General features: G+C 35.1%; 1 protein-coding gene across 1 annotated transcript in view; it reads left to right on the forward strand.

The window, feature by feature from the left end:
* Window positions 1–18,507, forward strand: part of BRWD1 (bromodomain and WD repeat domain containing 1) — a 57,450-nt gene extending 38,943 nt beyond the window's left edge. Inside the window, exons 32-41 of the mRNA XM_065627287.1 lie at window positions 490–615; window positions 1,263–1,338; window positions 2,592–2,636; window positions 3,263–3,409; window positions 4,534–4,686; window positions 4,965–5,134; window positions 6,648–6,883; window positions 8,043–8,228; window positions 8,664–9,641; window positions 16,139–18,507. Coding sequence (XP_065483359.1) covers window positions 490–615; window positions 1,263–1,338; window positions 2,592–2,636; window positions 3,263–3,409; window positions 4,534–4,686; window positions 4,965–5,134; window positions 6,648–6,883; window positions 8,043–8,228; window positions 8,664–9,641; window positions 16,139–17,286 — 3,265 coding nt within the window. The 3' untranslated portion in view covers window positions 17,287–18,507. The remainder of the gene's footprint in view (window positions 1–489; window positions 616–1,262; window positions 1,339–2,591; window positions 2,637–3,262; window positions 3,410–4,533; window positions 4,687–4,964; window positions 5,135–6,647; window positions 6,884–8,042; window positions 8,229–8,663; window positions 9,642–16,138) is intronic.

The following is an 18,507-nucleotide window of genomic DNA, read 5'->3' on the forward strand; positions in this document are numbered from 1 at the left end:
TCTCCTTTTTGAATAAGGTCAAATGTAAGCTTTTTTAAAAATGCATGCGTTTTTAAAGAATCCAGGAAATCCACAATCCTTAGTATTATTTCAGTGCTGTTTTATAATTTAGTGGTAACAAATGTTACTACAACTAGTCAAGTACAAGTACTAACTGAATTTTTAAGAATGAAACCAAAGCGTGCTAGAATTTCACAAACTTTCTGAAGATGATTTATCAACAGTGAGTTGGAAAACGAGTGAGCAAAGGTGTGCATTGTTGGTTTTGCTTCCTTGTGTGCATGTCTCTGTGTGTGTATACATATAGGTACAAGCATACTTCAGTTTTCCATGTGAATGAAGAGTTTGAGACTGGTCTAAGGAGAATTAAAACAAATGACGTCTTTCTTAATCCAATGTGGACAGAAAATTACGAGAGAGAGTTTTGTTAGCAGTTTTTAAGCCTTTCAGCTTAGTATTAGAGATGTAACATTTTTGTTTAATTTTAAGGAGAATCTCTGCACTGGTTTGGGAAGTAAGATACATTGAAAGCAATGCTAGGACCTTCAATGAACCTGGGAGTGCTATTGCTAGAGCTGCAAAAAAAATCACTACCCAGCTCTTAAAGTTTATCAAGTAAGTGGCATTTAAATCTAAATAGTGCTGAATATCATGCCCTTAAATGGTGGGAAGGTATAAGCATCTTCGTTGTGAATCCTGCTTCTTTTGATTTCTTACTATTTTTCAATACACTGCAGGACAGTTGTGTAATTCTTTTTGACTATTATCCTAACCAGGGAAATACTTAAATGTTCAGCAGAGAGATATTTTAACTTTTTCCCTCAGTATCATTCACTGTTATTTATAGTATTAAAATGTCACCTGATATGAAAGTGCTCAACCTGTAAAGTAAGTTCTGAGCTGTCTAGCACATATGTAGAAGTTCCTGTTGTAGCTTGTCTGACTTCTTTCAAAATCAAACCTCTCAACTGAATTAAATTAGTGTAGGCAATCTCCCTGCAGGTAGATCAGGTGTGAAGGCCCCTTTCAAATCCATAATGCTAATTTTACCCTCTTCCCCTCACTTCTGGAATGCACAGTATAGCAGTTTTTCAGATGTAACATTACTTTGTTAATATTATAATCATCTTCTGATTTTTCTATTTCATTCTTAGTTACTGTCCTGCAGTTTATGTGTAGCTTTTGGTTATGGCTCAGTTTAATCTAGGAAATTATAGCTATGTTTTTGCTATCCAAATAACAGAGATTTAATTGCATTACAGTGATCAGAACTGTACAAACATTTTTGAACTATGTAGCACAACAGATGATGAACAAGATTGTCTTGATGCTGATCTGGTAAGCTTTTTTTGTGGATAATTCCAATAGTGTATAGTGCTGAGAAAATGCTACCAGCCTTCAAATGGTTTTAGTAAAATTGCTCAGTTATTTTTATAGATATTTCTGGGTGTATTTGTATGTTTACATAGCTAGTGTAAACATGGAATGTATTATGAATGTTGGGAGTGATGTGAGGAGATGCTTTATTAAAATAATTTTGATTTGTCAATGTTTGGTAAGTATAACAAATATGCATTTTGTACTATGACTGTGTGCTATCAACTGGAACAACTCTTCTGTGTTTTGTGTGTGGGACTGTATTTCTGAAGCATGTTAATGTACCGTAATGTAAATATTTCAAGAGTACATGAAGAACTGTCTTGCTCTGTATTTTTTATTAAATGCATCTGGTTATTTCTAAGATGAAAATTATTATTCGTATAGTCATAAATGCTAAAAATTGACAAGTTGTATAACTATTGTGTTGATGCTTTGGCTCTCAGTTTCACGGTATACCACAATATGAATCATATATCAAATTTGCATGCTTCATTGAGAATTTAATAAAGTACATTTATCTTAAATCTGATGGAGGTAAATATGCACTGTTGTTATACAAGTGAATGCTGTCTGCAGTGCTGTATGTTTATTAATAGTGTAGCCAGAGCTGCCAAAATTGATGTCTCTTTCACTTTTTGATTTCTAATTTGGCATTTACTACCAATACTTCATAAAGTTCCAAAATAGCTGTTCTCCCTTGCAGGTTAATACGTAGGGAAGAAATTATATGGAATTGTTTTAGTTCTTTATTTCACTACTTCAGCATCACCTTAGTACTTCCAGATTGTAAGATTTTTCTTTTTACCAAAAGTAACTTGATCACAAGATGTCTTGTCTTAAACTCAGGGCAAGCAAAAATCAGAAAGTTTTATGACATCTGTTATCAGTGATTTGAATTACTGACAAACTTTAGTTGCTGAGGTTCAAAGCTGATGGGTATCTTCTCATTGCAATTTCTGATGGTGTTTTTTCCTTTATATTAAGGACAAGAGTGGAATTGAGAATCTTCAGTGGTAGCATCTTAGGATCTTGCTTTCCAAGTCTCTCAAATCCTGTGTTGTGTTTTCTTATATGCTTATCTTCTATCTCATTGAGAGAAAGTAGAATAAAAATCAGTTTTTAACACAGTATCAAATCTAATGACATTTTGAACACCCATTACGTATTTTTTTACACATAATTTTTAAGATGATTGATTTTGTTTTATGCAGGATGATGAAAAATGTGTTCCGAGAACGTCATATAGAAGAAGAAAGGTGAGTTGGCTAGTCGTTACTGTATATACCTAAATCAGATCTGGCAGGAAAAATTGATTAACAGACTGTATTGAAATGCTGTGATAGTGATGCTTGGTTTTATAACAATCATAGAACCAAATTTTTCTGATGGTATTAAGGAAGAAAAAGCTTTGCTTAAATAAGTCTTTGCTGTTTTAGTGCTTCTATACCTGTTCAGTGTAGTTGTCTAGGAAGATCTGACTTTCAAGTTTGATACCAGTGCTGTTCAGTGTAACGGTTTTCAGTTATCTGTATGACACTGAAATAAAAGCATTATTCAGCTGAGATGCTTGGAAAAAAATATTTTGAGTGATGAATAATATTCAAATATTTTGAGAATAATTTAGTATCAAAAGGTATACTTTTGTGTGCCTTAGTTATTTAGTATTAAAAAACCCTTGAAAGATAGTAAAAGAAAATTGTATTATTTGTCAGAGTTTATTACTAAAGATTAGGAAAAAATCTGCTAGTAGTATAGTGCCCTTTTTGTTATAAAACGATACATTTGGAAGTGCATTTTTCTGCTTCAGAAATAATTCCAGACAGATTATCAGGTTTTCTTTCTGTATTTCAGTAATGCTTTTTCCTATTTTTTTTTTTCCAAGGGACGGGGCTTAAAAAAAGGAAAAAACATGAAAACTGGCTATGATGAAAACTGTTGGAAGAAACAGTGTATGGAACTGGTGAATTTAATTTTCCAGTGTGAAGATTCTGAACCTTTCAGGCAGCCAGTTGATTTGGATCAATATCCTGTAAGTTGTCCTTATTAACCTTGTAAGATTGTTTTTTTTCTCTTAGCATTTCGTACCATCATGAGATCTCTACATTGCTTTTCGAGGTATTTGTTCTCTTTTATGGCTTTAGTCACAAACGATTGAAAGAAATTTGCTTTCCTCTGTGCTTAGAACTATGAGCTGTATGCTCAACTGCATCAACATAACTAACATCCAGCAAAATATTGACACACAACACAAAACAATTGTAGAGCAGCAGTGGTGCCTAAAAATATCCTGGTATCTTAAATATGGTTTGAAACCACTCACAAACTCTTGTTTGCTTTCTTACTGTCCCTTATAGGGAAATAATTCTAGATAAATCTGTATGTTCTTAATGAAAACCAGTTTCTTGAAGGATGATCTACAAAACCTGTTTAACTGAGCCTGAGCTATGAATTTGATTCGTTCCATCTCTTTCTCTTAGCTATTCATGGTATTCTTCCTCACTCTTTGGTCTCTTTTTGTCTAAAAACCAAAAAAAAACTTTCAAGGAAAAAAAACTTCTTGACAAGCAAACAAATGTTTTCCTATGGACTTCACATCTTGAATTTGGGTCTCACTTCAGGTTTTAGAACATCTTGAGTTTCTGTAAAACTCATTGACAGGAGAGAAAGATAGAGATATTTTAAATTGCCTTTTTTTTTTTTTTTTAGTTAAACCAGATCAGTTTGTTTCTCATAGTAAAATGCATCAGGGAAAGGATTATGTGGCGATTTACAGCAGTCTCATTTCTCATTTTGATTAACAATAAAAATGTTGCTTTGCATGTTATTGGGGAGTTTTTATTGAGGAAGCTCAGGAGAACTGATACTGAAAATCTGCATGTGCAAGCTTGTGACATAATCAACTCAGGATCCTTCAGAAATTCTGAAGACAACCTTGAAAATGAGCAAGAGTTTGTAGGGGATAATGTAGTGGAGACTTTAAATCAGCTAGTCTCAGCAAAAGCATTGCTGTCTGTAGTAGTTGCTTCTGTTTTCAGCTGGTGGTTAAGATAATCTGCAGTCATTTCAGCTACCATTAAATTATAGAAATAAAATTCAACAGTGTTGTTTTGCCTTTATACCTTCTTGAATCTTTTTGTCATGTGTTTTGTCTAGGATTACAGACATATTATAGACACTCCAATGGACTTTGGTACAGTGAAAGAAACTCTGGAAGCTGGAAATTATGACACTCCAATGGAACTGTGCAAAGATATAAGACTAATATTTAGTAATGCAAAATCTTATACTCCAAACAAAAAGTCAAAGGTAGCTGTTAATATTGGGGATTTTATGCTTGTCTTAATGAAATGAGGTATTATTTTGGAATTAGTTGTTTATCAGCACTTTTTATAAAGCTGCTGGTTGGATGGATACTGTGGAGAAGTATGATAAAAATATTTAGTATATTAATTTCTTGTTTATCTAGTGCTGCATAGAATTGCATGCTATGCATTCTCTGTTTCTTTTCTATACAGTTTTTAATTTTTGAAATGTTATTCTTGGATGAAAGGTTCTGTTTTTAATATAACCACTTCCTTACCTAGATTTATAGTATGACCTTGAGATTGTCAGCACTATTTGAAGAGAAAATAAGAAGAATTGTTTCAGATTTCAGAAATGGTCAGAAACAGAATGAAAAGCTACGAAGAAACCAGAGGTATACTAGAAGATATCATAATCAAAGCTCAGTGCAGCATCCTACCAAAATGCTCAGGTAACAACATTATGCAGATGTAGAGATACAGCTCAGCTGACTAATATTCATGTTGACTGTCATGTTTAGTCTGTGAAGAAAACAGCGTATTAAATGGTTAGCTAACTTGAGCGAGACTTTTTATAATTATCTCTCTTGCAGAAGGAAAGATGCAAAAAAAGTGGGGGTTTTGTAATATAAAACTGTCTGTGAAACAGCAAAGGGACTGAAGGGTACAAAAAGGCTGGGTTTTTTGCTTTTGTTGTTTTTAAATATTTCACTCAGGAAATCAATATTTAATCTGACTGAAATAATGAGGAATGAAACAAAGATTTACTTAGCTGTATATATTACAAAGATAACAAGGCTGCTTATATCACGTTTTATCATGTACAGAAGAAAGTCCTATGGAATTTATAGAAATTTTCATTTCCTGTGGCATTCCGTTGGTAGCTAGATATACCTTTTCTCTTTTGAAGGAAAACAAACTGGTCGACATGATTGACTTGTATTCCTAATTTGTGTATGGGATGAAGCGAGACAAAATACAAAAGCTAAACTTGGTAAATTGTTGAAACTGAGCTTATACCTTTCTGCTACTGTCCAGCCTTTCTTCGCTGGCATACATGTTGGATTACACTACAGGTGTTCTTGGCAATGAGCTTTAACCTTTACTGGCAGTATTTCTTGGGTTCTTATTTCTTCCCAGAGAAATAAAGAAACATGCATCAGGATAGGCAGAAATTTTCCTTTGAAACTACACTTCTGCTTGTATCTCAAGAATTGTGCGTGACTTCTTTACAAGTCAGTGGTGCTCAGCAGGAGTGGGTTTGGGACTATTTGAGAGAGTATGTGGATAGCAAAAAGAGCATATACATCTAGTGTGCATAGATGAATATCTGAAAACCTGTGACTGTAAGGAAGCAACTGACAAAATAGGAGTTTTAAATGTGGAAAGTGACTTATCAGGACTGTGGGTAGCACTCCTAGCATGTATAGTAAAGAAGAATTGAATCGGTGAGTTTCTGTGCAAACACATGTTTTGTTTTATACAGCAAACTTTCTCTAAAGATACACTTTTGTTTCTTTGGAACTCAGTTTATTGTGGAGCAATGTTAGTATGCATAACTCTTAGTTTGAGGCTTATATGAAATTAACAAGAGACTGGGAATTCAACAGAAATTGAGGCTGCTGTTGCAACTTTCTGATAAACAATAAGAGGACCTTGGGTTTCTAAGAGGCTTTCAGTATTAACTACTTTGTTTCTCAGAGGAGAGAGTATCTCCCCTTGTATAACTTCACTAGAGTCTACACTATTGGTTTAATGAAAGTACTTAATGCTTATCCCTGTCAAAGTTAAAATTATCCCACACTATGTTAGCTCACAAATCTACCTACCCTTCCATAAATCTAAAATCTTATGGCATACAGTTAGTTAAGCTTTCACAGAGAAGTAATGTTAAAATACATGATTACCATTATTTCTCCTAGTTTTACAGCCTCTGTTGCTTTTATATCTCTCTCCTTTCACTAGAAGTTTGAAGCAGAAACCATTAAAGTCTCAGGCAAAAATTGAATCTGAGCAGGAAGACTCTTTTACTCAACCTACCTCAAGGAAAGCCGCCTGTGTTGCAAGCCATAAGACGAATGCTAGCAATTACAACCACAGTTCTTCTGGTGAATCCTCTGATTCTGAATGCCTGGCATCCTTTGAAAGGAATGGAAAAGCTAGATCCACAACACTAACAAACTGTTCTGCATTATCATCAGGTCAGAAATGGAATCTGTTTCAGATGCGGATTTTCATCTTGGTCTTTGCTATGACTTGTCCACTAATATTTCCTTCCTTTTATAATTGTCATAGTTTGCAATTGCGTTCTAAATTGTTAAACAAGGGTTGCATTTTTAATGTCATTTATTTTATTTGACAAGATTTTGATGCAGTTTGGTTTTTTTGTGTAATACAGAATTTTGTGTATTTTAATGAGTTTTGGACACTACATTATTGAATATTATAAAAATATCTGTATACGAAATATAGACATTTCTACTTTAAAATCCCGTAGAATGCAGCAAGCTTACTCAACTTTTAATGAAAAAGCTTGTACCCGAGCAGGAATCTATCAATAGAATAGTTTGCTTATTAGAGGCGGAGCTGTCTTGGTTGTGTATCTTTTTTGCAGTCAAGTGGATAGTATCTTTTTTGCAGCTTTTATATGGGGATTCACAACAAAGCTGAACTGAGTAAGACTGATGATAAGAAAAAGTTGTCCTACTAATTATATGGTTACTTGATGCTCTTAAGTCTTACCAAATAGAATAACAGAATTTCTTCATTTCAAGCAGCTGTTGTAGGAAAGTGGTTGTAGTAAATTAATGTCTTCTATTTGAGAGGAAAATGTAGTGTATTTGATAAATGGTACTATATAAAATACAGGCTGTACACCCATATATATTACATAAAAATTGTCATCCAAAATTAGCAAATAACAGAAGTTCCTGGAGACATAAAAACCTTCCTGTCTTTTCCTTTTTTCCCTACACCTCACCTCAACAAAAATTTAGTTTCTATCAAAGAATAACAATACAAGTCCTGGTAAGAGAGATCTGTCAGAGAATATTTTGTGTTTGTTTTTCACATGCTTTTCTCTTAATTCTCTTATTTGGGAACAGCCATGTTATTTTACTTGAAACTTAAATACAGGTTAAAGAAGTTTCCTGTCACTGAACACTGTATCAATATGGAGTGGCATATTTTTTAGAGCTATCAGTTTCATACATGTAAGACATTAAGGCATGATAGTGTATTGTAAGATAATATTGTGAGGAAATAGTGAAGATTTCCTGGATCAGCAAAATGTAGCTCTTAACGGGAAGCTGACTGTATGTTTAGAATTCTAATTGACAATTTTTTTTTTTTTTTTAACAGAAAGTGAAATAGAAGGTTCCTTGGTTTCTTTGTCTACTTCTTCTTCATCCTCTACAAGTAGCTCAGGAGACAGCAAAGAAAGCTCTGTGGCTCTTATGTCGCCTCCACTACACAATGGTGTATGTAGAAGAAAGAACAGCAATCGTAGGATAACTAGAAATCGAGCTGCTCAGAGAAAACAAACAGGTAAGATTTGAGTAGTTTTCTTGTGAATGGTAAATAACACAAGTGTTTATATAACTAAATATAATTAGTATTTTTTAAATTGTTATATGTGTAAGATGCCAGCTTTTTATTGGTGGTAGTTCTGAAGCTCTCAAAATAGTACAATCAACTTTTTTTAGTACTTAGGGGCAAAGAGCAGAAATCAAGAGCCTAATAAGAGGGAATGTCTTGCGACAATTTTTTAAGTAAACAAAAGTAAAAGCAGTAATTCATAAAGAAGTCCTAATTGTCACAAAACTAGAATGAATGAAAAATTTATGACAACAATGCACATAACTATTACAAGGAGTACATTTCGTTTGTCGTGTCTGTGAGTTGAACCTGCTCCAGACTTGACAAGACTTAAGAAGTTGCTGGTTTTATATTTAAGATGCTAATCTCTCATTTCCTTTACAGGACCACTTCTTCAGGAGAATGGGAATACAAGAAAAACTGTCAGAAAAAAGTTATATGTCAGTGACTCTGAAAATACTTCGGTGGTGACTTCTGGATCACTCAGTAATAGTACTGGTAGACACAGAAAAACTCCACGCAGAAGTGCTGCTGTGGCTGCTAATAAGTTAAGGTTAATGAGCGATGTGGAGGAAGAGGTTTCAAGCTCAGAAAGTATTGGCATTGGGTGCAAGAATAGGAAACTGCCTCACCGAAATGCCTCAGCTGCAGCCAGGCGAATGTTACTGGAGGGGTCTGAGGATGATGTAGGCTTAAAGTCCGAAAGTGAAAAAGAAATAGAAGAGCAGCTTACCAAGAGGAAAATTCTTTCTCAAACTGGTTCTTCTGCTGCACGAAGAAAATTTGTTAGTGAATCTGAAAATGGAACTTCAGATTCTGAGACAGACACACAGATGAAGCAGAAAACCTGGCAAAGCAATGGTCATAAACAATCACGTGGGACAGTCCATTCTGTATCTCCCAAAATGAAAAGTCCCACTCCAGACTTCTCAGAGGAGGACTCCAAAAGCCATAATTCAGAGTATGGGAGCAGTCAAAAAGCTTCTGACCAGTCTACATCTGCACATAATAAGCCTGCAGAGAGCTATTCTGAGGATGAAGTGGATTCTGAATCAGATAGATGGAATGGCAGAAAAGCAACTGGTCTAGAGCTTGTTCCTTTAAAAAAAGCAAAAGTCTTGAGTGATTTAGAGGACACAGCAGAATCTGAAACAGAAGACAGAGAGGATGGGAGAAGTTTTATCTCGGAGAGCTTGGTGCCAACTAAAACTGCAGAGAGTTCAAAATCTGGACCTGGTACCAGTTTCAATCACTCTTCTGATACAGAATCTGAGACAGATTCCAATAACAGTAATTATTGTGAAACTACTTCAAAAGCAAAAAAGAGGAAGAGAAAAGGAAGAACAAAAATTGTGAGAAAAGGTAAAATTTTTAAAGTTAATGCATCTGTTGATATTGACTAGATGAAGGAGACAAGATTAATGACTGCATAATGGCTGGGAGAATTTGGACTCTACAAAGTGTAATATTGTTACTTGTTGTTCTAAAATAACTATAAATGGGGGAAGGAGAATGGTGAGCTACAATGACGATGATGATGACAGTGTCTAGAAGTCTAGACAGGTTTGGAACTGAGAGGTTACCAGACACAGCACTGAGAGAAAACTATTCAAATTTGGTGTAGTTCTATGGTATTGAGAATTTGGATTGAACACTGGCCGTTCTTGTGCAATTCAGGCAATACATTTCTCTGTGAAAAAGTTATAATTAAATCATGATTGTTCTTTCCATATTTAACTTGCACTTGCTTATCTATGTAGCAATATATAGTATCTAATGCTAAAATACCTATTCTGAAGTAATATTACTGTGCTTATGTGACAGTTAAATTTGAGAAGCACGGGCTTTCAGGTTGTTGGCACAAAACTAAGCAATGTTGTAAAGGATGCTGTGAATGAGCTTTATGGTGTGCAGCTCAGGGTAGCACAAAATCTCAAAAGGAGCAGTACAGCTCTCTCTGTCCTGTTCCTTGTTTTGAGAATTTCAGCAATGAAAACTCTTTGTTTTGTAGTCCTGTTACCTTGAACTTGTGGGTAAAGTTATAGTTCTTACTGTAGACTATCTTAATTTTCTGTTGAAACTTTCTGTTCTAAATCAGACTTAGAGCCATTATTATTTTCAGTTGAAGGAACTTTATTTTTATTTGACTGAAAGATGTTGTAATTATTCTTCCATGGTGTACACTGGAACCTGGAACTTGATTTGGCTTTGGGATTTTATTCTGTCAAGTGATGTGTGGTGTCCTTAAGACAGAGAGGCACTTTGGTGCTGCATTCGTTTTGTTTTGATGCATGTCTGGCTTTTCCCAGTTTTACTATAACATACAGGGTTTTGGATGGTTATCGGGGGCGGGGGGGGGCGGGGTTGGGATTGTGCATGGGGAGGTACAGTGGTGACCCTGCTGTTCCTTGCTTGCTTTAGTTTCATAGGTGTCTAAGCAAAGTTGTAACTAATTGAAGCGTGATGTCACTTTCTAGCTACATTATCACGCCAATAAGACATTACAGAGAAGATCTATGTGAAGCAGTTAACAACAGCTAACTGAAGGACAGAAATTCCAGATAGATGCAGATGCAAGATTTACCATTCCACTTGTTTCAAAAAGTTTAGTTCTTTGCGCCTTCCCCCTGCTGCCCTATAATTCTATCTGACACTCAAATGTTTGTGTGTGCTGGCTGACACGTTATGATTTGGACATTCATGGTTTGGATTTTTTTAAAGCATATCAGAATGATGGCTAAGTTTTATTAAAACAGGGTCTGTACATTATGTGTCTTTATATTGTTAGGGGATTGGTCCTGATTTAGCATTTGAAAGACTGTTCAGAGGTTGGTGTTCTGGTCTAATCCTTCCAAACCTGTCACTGGATCACAGAGACCAGATTATGAACCTCTAAAAACTCCTTAGGAATTTAAACTGTGTTTGGGGGTTTGTTTTGTTGTTTGCTTTTCAGAGGTTTTGTTTTGTGGGGGTTTTTTGTTTGGTTGGTTTTGGTTTTTTTTGTTTGGTTTGTTTGTTTGTTCGGTCGTTTTTTTTGAGAGGGAGGGTAAAAAATTGTGAAACATCTTAAGCACTCTTAAAAGACTTGAGATCTATTGCCACCCGTAAGTGGCAATAGATCTAGCCTGTATCTAAATCGTTAGCTTTTTCTATATCTATCCTTATTGAAGTGCAGGTTTTACATAGCATTTATTTTTATTTTGATTATGTAGATTTTGTTTTGTTGTTATGGTGCAAAGACTAATTTTTCTCAGCAGTGTTCCTCACCCACCTCCCTCAAACAAAGCAGTCTGCATTGTTTAGCCTTAACACATGGGTTTACAGGAATTTAGTGCCCTGCAAATAGTTATCAAAAGGCTTTAAGGGAATTAAACGGAAAAAAGGTACTCAAGCTCAAGGGCATGAGTTGGTTGGCTGTTTTACATACCAAGCACACACAACGGAATTAAACCTTTCTGGCTCACATAATACTTGATCAGAGTTGAAGACTGTAATGTTTTGGAGCAAAAAATCCTATCTGTTTTCAGTTACTTCCTACATCGTTAATTTGGCAATTGAGAAAAGAGTGAGCTGTCTTCAGTACTGCATTATGAGAGAGTAAAATTTTTGTGTCCAAGCTCCTTCCTTTTCAGTGTTCAGTGTCAACTGAATGCTGCCTTGCCAAAAAAAATAAGGCAGGGGGAAAGGATTATTTTTGACAGCATGTATTTCTTTTTCTTCCAGACTGAGTAAATTTGTAACAGCCTTGTAAGTTTGATTGTATCACATTTTTGTGCTGTCTCAGATAGTGACTTTGATACACGCTTGTAATGCAGTGCTTTAAGGATCTTGAGAAGAAGATTGTCTCTTAAGATCAATCTGTCTTGACAGTTTTCCCACAAGGAATACTTACTTCTTTTGTACTAAAAAGGCTTTAGTATTTATAGCTGCTAAACATACTGAAAACGTTTCTTACTGTTTTAATATTAGCAAGGTGAAAGGATGCCAGATGGACCTGAGGAGCAACAATAAAGAGCTGCTGAGTTCTGTAATTGCTTATTGAACTCCAAATTTGTCAGAACTACATTGCCGTAGTCACTTTCTATTCTAAAACTTAAGAAAACTGGGGGGAGGGAATCTTTTAATAGCTTTATGGAATAGAAAATCTTACTCGAATGTGCTTCTTGATAAAATTCCCAAGTCAAATACTAAACTTTTTGGTGTTACTTGGAGAAGATTGGAAGAGGCTTTTAATATGACAAAAATGGAAGGTATTTGTACAAATACTTAATCTAGTGAGAATTTGTAGCTTTTGGAGTAGATAATTGGTAACGTTTCCCTTATCAGTCTTGTCTAACAACTCATGTTTAAGGCGAAAACAAGACTGGTTAATTTTAAAAACTTTTTGTGTAAACATTCCTCGTGAATTATGTAGAAGCTGTCACACTGGGTAGCCAACACTGAGCTTTTTGGATTGTTTGGATCTCCTTGCAGAGTCATCTGCCAGAAGGGCTGAATATACCATTAACTTAGTAAAAAACTTATTTTTATGATCCCAGTATGTAAAGAACCAGGATGGCTAAAGACACAGGGCCAAGTTTGAGACTTCTTTCATGTGAAAGGGGAATATATCATTGTCCTATACAATGTTCCTTATAGGCAAGTAACTTTCAGACGTTTAGTTTTCTTTACATTGTGAGTTATTCCACATGTTTTGTTGAAATGTTAGTTGTCCTGTATATGAACTGATAGCTAGCTTCGGACAGTGTTTACTGTAAACCACAATATTATTTTCCATTTCAGTTTATCTAATCTTAAATTTGAGATATTACCACAGGTAGTCACGTAATTATTTTTAAATTAGCAGATGCCCTTTCTAACTCATTTTTCTCAATAGTCAGTAGATGCAACAACAGATTGTGCTGTTTGCACAGCCTAGTTTACTGTGTTTTACCAAACTGATGCATGTCTTGCTCTTTTCTAAAGAGGCTGATAGGAAATAGGAAGCTAAACTTGTTTGCGCTTCTAAAAGTTATTGTTAGGTACTGCTGGAGATGCTTTTATTTAAATACATAAATATAGGCACATATGTATTTATATAATGTGTTTTCAAATAAATACATATTTTCTCTCTGTATAACTATATATATACACTATGTGGTTAACCAGCTAAGCAATTTATATGGAAACTTTGCTTTGTGGTGTGTTTGTTTTTGTTTTGCTTTTAATATATATATTGTATATACACTACACAGAAAATATAGGATATTGTAATATATAAAACATAGTCTATATAGTACTGTAATATGTATTATATTTTCTATCGTATTCTAGATATATAGTATGTTTTCGTATATATGTATATTTAAAAACAAACAAAACCCAACCAAATGCCAAAAAATAACACTACTAAAGCAAAATTTCCATATAAATTCTGTAGCTGGTTAGTAGGGGCTGGGCAGTAATTCGTGAACTGTAGGACACACTGCAGGTGAGCTGACTGGAGCGGTGGATGAATATTCCTACTCAGTATTGAAGCCTGGACTTCGAGGTTTAGGGTTTGATGGCATGAGCTCCAGAACAGCTTGTCACAATGGTGAACTTGGTGGACAAGGCCTCTGTAACTTGGTGCCTGTCTTTTAAATGCTCTCATAGTTTTTGTGGGTACTGGAGTTTGTTTAATCCTTCCTCTTTCTGCCTGTGCAATCTGTTTGTTCCTTTGCAGCATTTAATGAAACTACACAATGAACTTCCTGAGTTAAGTTTTAAACAAAACTTTAATTAAAAATGAGTTTTATACAAATTTGCTCCGAATTTAAGATTTTTGTATACAAAGTATAGATTTAATATTCTGGTAGTGTGTTGCAGAAAGTCTGGACGCCTTTATGCATTAGTCTTGCATTCTGTTTTATAAATTAGCTGCTGAAACTTTTAAAATATGCATAATCTGTTTATTATGATAAAAGCTTTTTTTTCCTCAAAACATCTATCCATAAACATTTAACACCTATCTCTGTGGAACAACTGACTTAAGTCATTGTGTGCATTCTTTCTTTAGCTGCCTTTCTTGGAACAGTTCCAGGTGATGTCTTTAAGTTTCAAACATTTACTTCTCCAGATGGCCAAAGGGGATCAAGTTAGCATTAAGTCTGGGCAGTCTTTTCTACCTTTCCAAACTGGCCTTCTGTAATGCAAGTGTAGCTTAAAGCAAATGTAGGGGAATCTCTTAATCCTGGAGTTGGATTATGTTTCCACACTTAGTAACTGGTCAAAATGTCTCTTTGTACCAGTAGCTTGTGTGCTGCTGTTTGCCACTACTAGTATGTTATGATGTGTCGTTACATTTAATTAGAGTATTTTCCTGTTTCAGGTGTAATTCACCATGTTAAAGCTCTTTGCTCCTGCCTGTTCAGGTTTGCCTCATAACAGCTATGAGTAGCAGCCATATGTCATGTCTCTGTCTACTTGACAGTACTGGAGGACAGTGTATAATTTAAGCCTTAGCTCTTACTTCTTCTAATCTGTGAATTGGTTTCCCTCTTATACAGCATTATGCTGTATTCAGCAGAAATAGGTTATGTTTTGGCCATAAAATCACACAGTACCAATAGCAACAGTAGTAGTATTCATGTATAACTTCTTGAAACTGTTAGAAAAGACAGTAAATTATTTATCCTTTGGAAACCTCAAAATAGGAATAAACTTCAGTAGTACATAGAAGGATTTACATTGAAATAATGACCAGATTTGGTACCTGCAGGGATTTTTAATATTGGTAGTCAAGCTGGACATTAAAATTTCTCTCTCATAACTTTTTATTATTTATTTCCTATAATACATCTTTACTGCATTTATTCTGTTCAGAATTTAGGGAAACTGTTGCCCTATCCATACCTCATAGGTAAGGAATTGGGGAATGAGAGTACAAATGAGCTGCAGTGCTAACACATCTGGCTAAACTGACCAGAAGGAGCAGGGTACTGAACCTTACTCAGCTTTAAGTCTCAGGCTGGTGGGAGATAATACACTAATATAATGTAGGGGCTTTAATGGAGCACATGTTTATCCACTTCACTCATAAAATCACTAACAGCTACAAAGAAATAAAGATGGACAATAATCTTGGGAAAACTAACTTTGCAAAACACATTTCTGCTAAAATAACAATTCTTTAAATCAAGTCTATGCAAATAAATTTACTTCAAGAACTTCTGCTTTTAATTTTAATCAATACCTATGAGTAAAACTGTTTTATTTAGAAGGTAAACGTTTAAACCATTTATCTTTGTAGCATCATTCACGTTATTTACAGACTGAATATTTGTTTTCAAACCCAACATAAGCAAGTACTATATTAAAAATACTGAATGGAAGATTCACTACTAAAAGCAGTCTTACTCTTAAAGCTGCTAAGGAACTGAACCATTTAAATGTTTTTCATGTATGTGAAACAATTCTAAAGTTATGAAATCCATCTGAGGTTTGTGTCCACATAAAATATTATAAATTCTTTTTTAGAATTCAAAGGTCTAAAATGTGTAATAATTCATTTTGGAAGTTCATTCTAGTAAGAAAATGATAGCAAACAAATGCTTTCGTATTACTAACACTTCTAAGTTAGGTAATTTGTAATTTCTAAGCTAATTACTAGAGTGATGCTAAAGAATGTTACTTTCAAACACTTTCATTATCTCAAAACACAAGGCTGGGACTGGCTGACTGTATTTTTAGGAAAGGCTTAAGGTAAATTGCCCATAACAGTTGAAATAAATTAAAAAATGCTTTTCTGTATTTTATTGAAGGCAGTAGTGTTTTTGCTTAATAGACTTATTTCAGGAATGTAGATTACTAAAAAGAACTTTTAAATCTTTATTTTGTAGAATCAACATCTGAGGAGACTGGACAAAGTGGAAAAGTGCTCAGGAACAGGACATGTATTATTAACTACAAGAAACACATAAAGCTGTCTAATGTGACAGAGAAGAAGAATCCACGCCGATGTGCCACTTTAGCAGCTAATAAGATTAAGATAATGAGCGATACAAAGGAAGAATTATCAAGTTCAGAAAGCGTTTACACAGTAAAAAAGAACAGAAGGCAGCTTCATGGCAATGTGTCTGCAGCATCCAGGAAGAAACTGATTAGCAGCTCGGAGATCGATGCTTGCTTAAAGTCTGACGATGAGAAAGAACAGCTTTCTGGTAGAAAAAAACTTTCCTGCCCTGAATCATCTGCTCCTAAAAGAAAATACATTAGTGAGTCTGAGAATGAAAAAACAGAATCCGAGGCAGAGATGAAAGTGACTCAAAAGCAGAATGATAATAACCACAAGCAGGCACACAAAATGGTCTGTGCTGCAGCTCTTAAAAATTTTGAATGCAACTCCTCAGAGGAGAATTCCACAAACCACAAGATGGAAAATGGGAGAAACTGGAGAAGTTCCAGTCAGTCAACTTCAGCCCACAACCATCATACGAGCAACTCTGAAGAGGAGGTAGCTCCTGACTTAGCTAAACAGGAAACTAAAAATATCAGAGAAGTATCAAGTAAAAAATCTAGAGTTCCTTTCAAAAGATCAAAATTATTGGATGACTTCAAAGAAACAGCAGAATCTGCAACACGGGGGAAGAAAGATGAAAAAAGCTCAGTATTGGAGAATGTGGAAGCACCTGGGACTGCAGGAAGTTCAAAAGCCAGTTTCCATTGCTCTTCTGATTCAGACTCTGGAACTGATAACAGTATCTGTAGTGATGCCACAGAAACAAGAAAGAGGAAGAGGAAAGCAGAAGTTGTTAGAAAAGAAGCTACCAATGCCAGCTCACTTAAGACTTCCAGAAGACCCCAGCGAAGGAAACGCTGGAAACCTAACCAGGAAAATGACTCTGAAGATTTGGATTACACCAAATATAGAAGAGCTAATCGGCGTTCTAAGATAAGAACTCGAAACGGTGGTAGACGGACTGTGAGATACGACGATTGTGATGACGATGATGACAGAGGTTTAGATGATATAGATTGCGAAACGTAACCTTAAAAGGAAAAGCCAGCCCACTCCTTTTTTTTTATGGTAATAGCACTAGAACTCATGATGGATGCTGGCTCTTCTTTGTCCTACATTTCAGGGAATATATTTATATTTTTCTATGAAAAAGTTATGAATGTGATTAGATGATGACTTTCTCCTTTTCATATTTTGACTTGCACTTGCCTGCCCATGTAGCAGCATTTAGCACAGATGCCAAAATGTGCCTCATTATAGGGGCAATTTTTTGTCTTTACTGGTATTTTATTACATATAACAAGAGTTTAAAAAATGTTAAAACACTGCACAACAGGTTAATGGCAGTATGTTGAGTATTATTATTATGGGTGCTGCAATGGAATACTACCTAGGTCATACAACGTTCAAGAACAGATTTCAAACATCTCTAATGCTGTATGAAATCATATACAATAGTAACAGGCTTATAAATAATACTGTACACTATAAAGATCTGGCAGATGCTAGCATTGCATCAAAAAAGTAATGAATGGTCGCTAGGCTAAAAACTTCACACCATGTATTAGTACAGATGTTAAATGTTCTGTACTTCCATTATTGAAAACATGCAACTCTAGAACCAGTTACCAGTGAAAAAGTGTATTTGCCAATTAAAAAGGCATATTGGTGCTGGTGAAAAGAGAGTTTATGCTGACAGGTAGTACTATCATAATTAATGTGACTTCTATACTGTAAACTTAAGAATATGAAATGCAGGTGAACTCTTGGGCCTAAGGGTTTTTGTGTGTTTTCTTTATAAAATAGAAAAACAAACAAAACACTTGTTCTGTTTTCTTTATGTGGGAAGAGCTTGAGGTACAGGGTTCTTACATTCCAGACCTTATTTGCTACATTTCTGTTGTTCTTCCATATTTAAACCTTTAAGTGCTTTAATGTTAGACTTTGCATTGATTAAACCTTACCAGTTTCTAATTATTGCAGTACATCTCCTGTTTTAGAAATGTTTCAGGTGGCTGTTGTTGACAAGCAATAATTCTTGCATAGATGATAGGAGAAAATTTCTCCAGGAATAAAGTATAAAGTCTTGGTTGGCCATGTATCAATGACGAGTACGCATAGCACCTCTCAACTCTTAGCTTGCTTTTCCCTGGGGCTGTGCTGGTAGAAGCCCCACCATCGCTGACTTCAGTCTGACACCAGGATCTCCTCTTCTTTACCGCTCTCCGCTATAGGTTTCCTCCCTCTGCT

Source organism: Caloenas nicobarica, chromosome 1, assembly GCF_036013445.1.
Source record: "Caloenas nicobarica isolate bCalNic1 chromosome 1, bCalNic1.hap1, whole genome shotgun sequence".
In the NCBI taxonomy this organism is placed as follows: domain Eukaryota; kingdom Metazoa; phylum Chordata; class Aves; order Columbiformes; family Columbidae; genus Caloenas; species Caloenas nicobarica.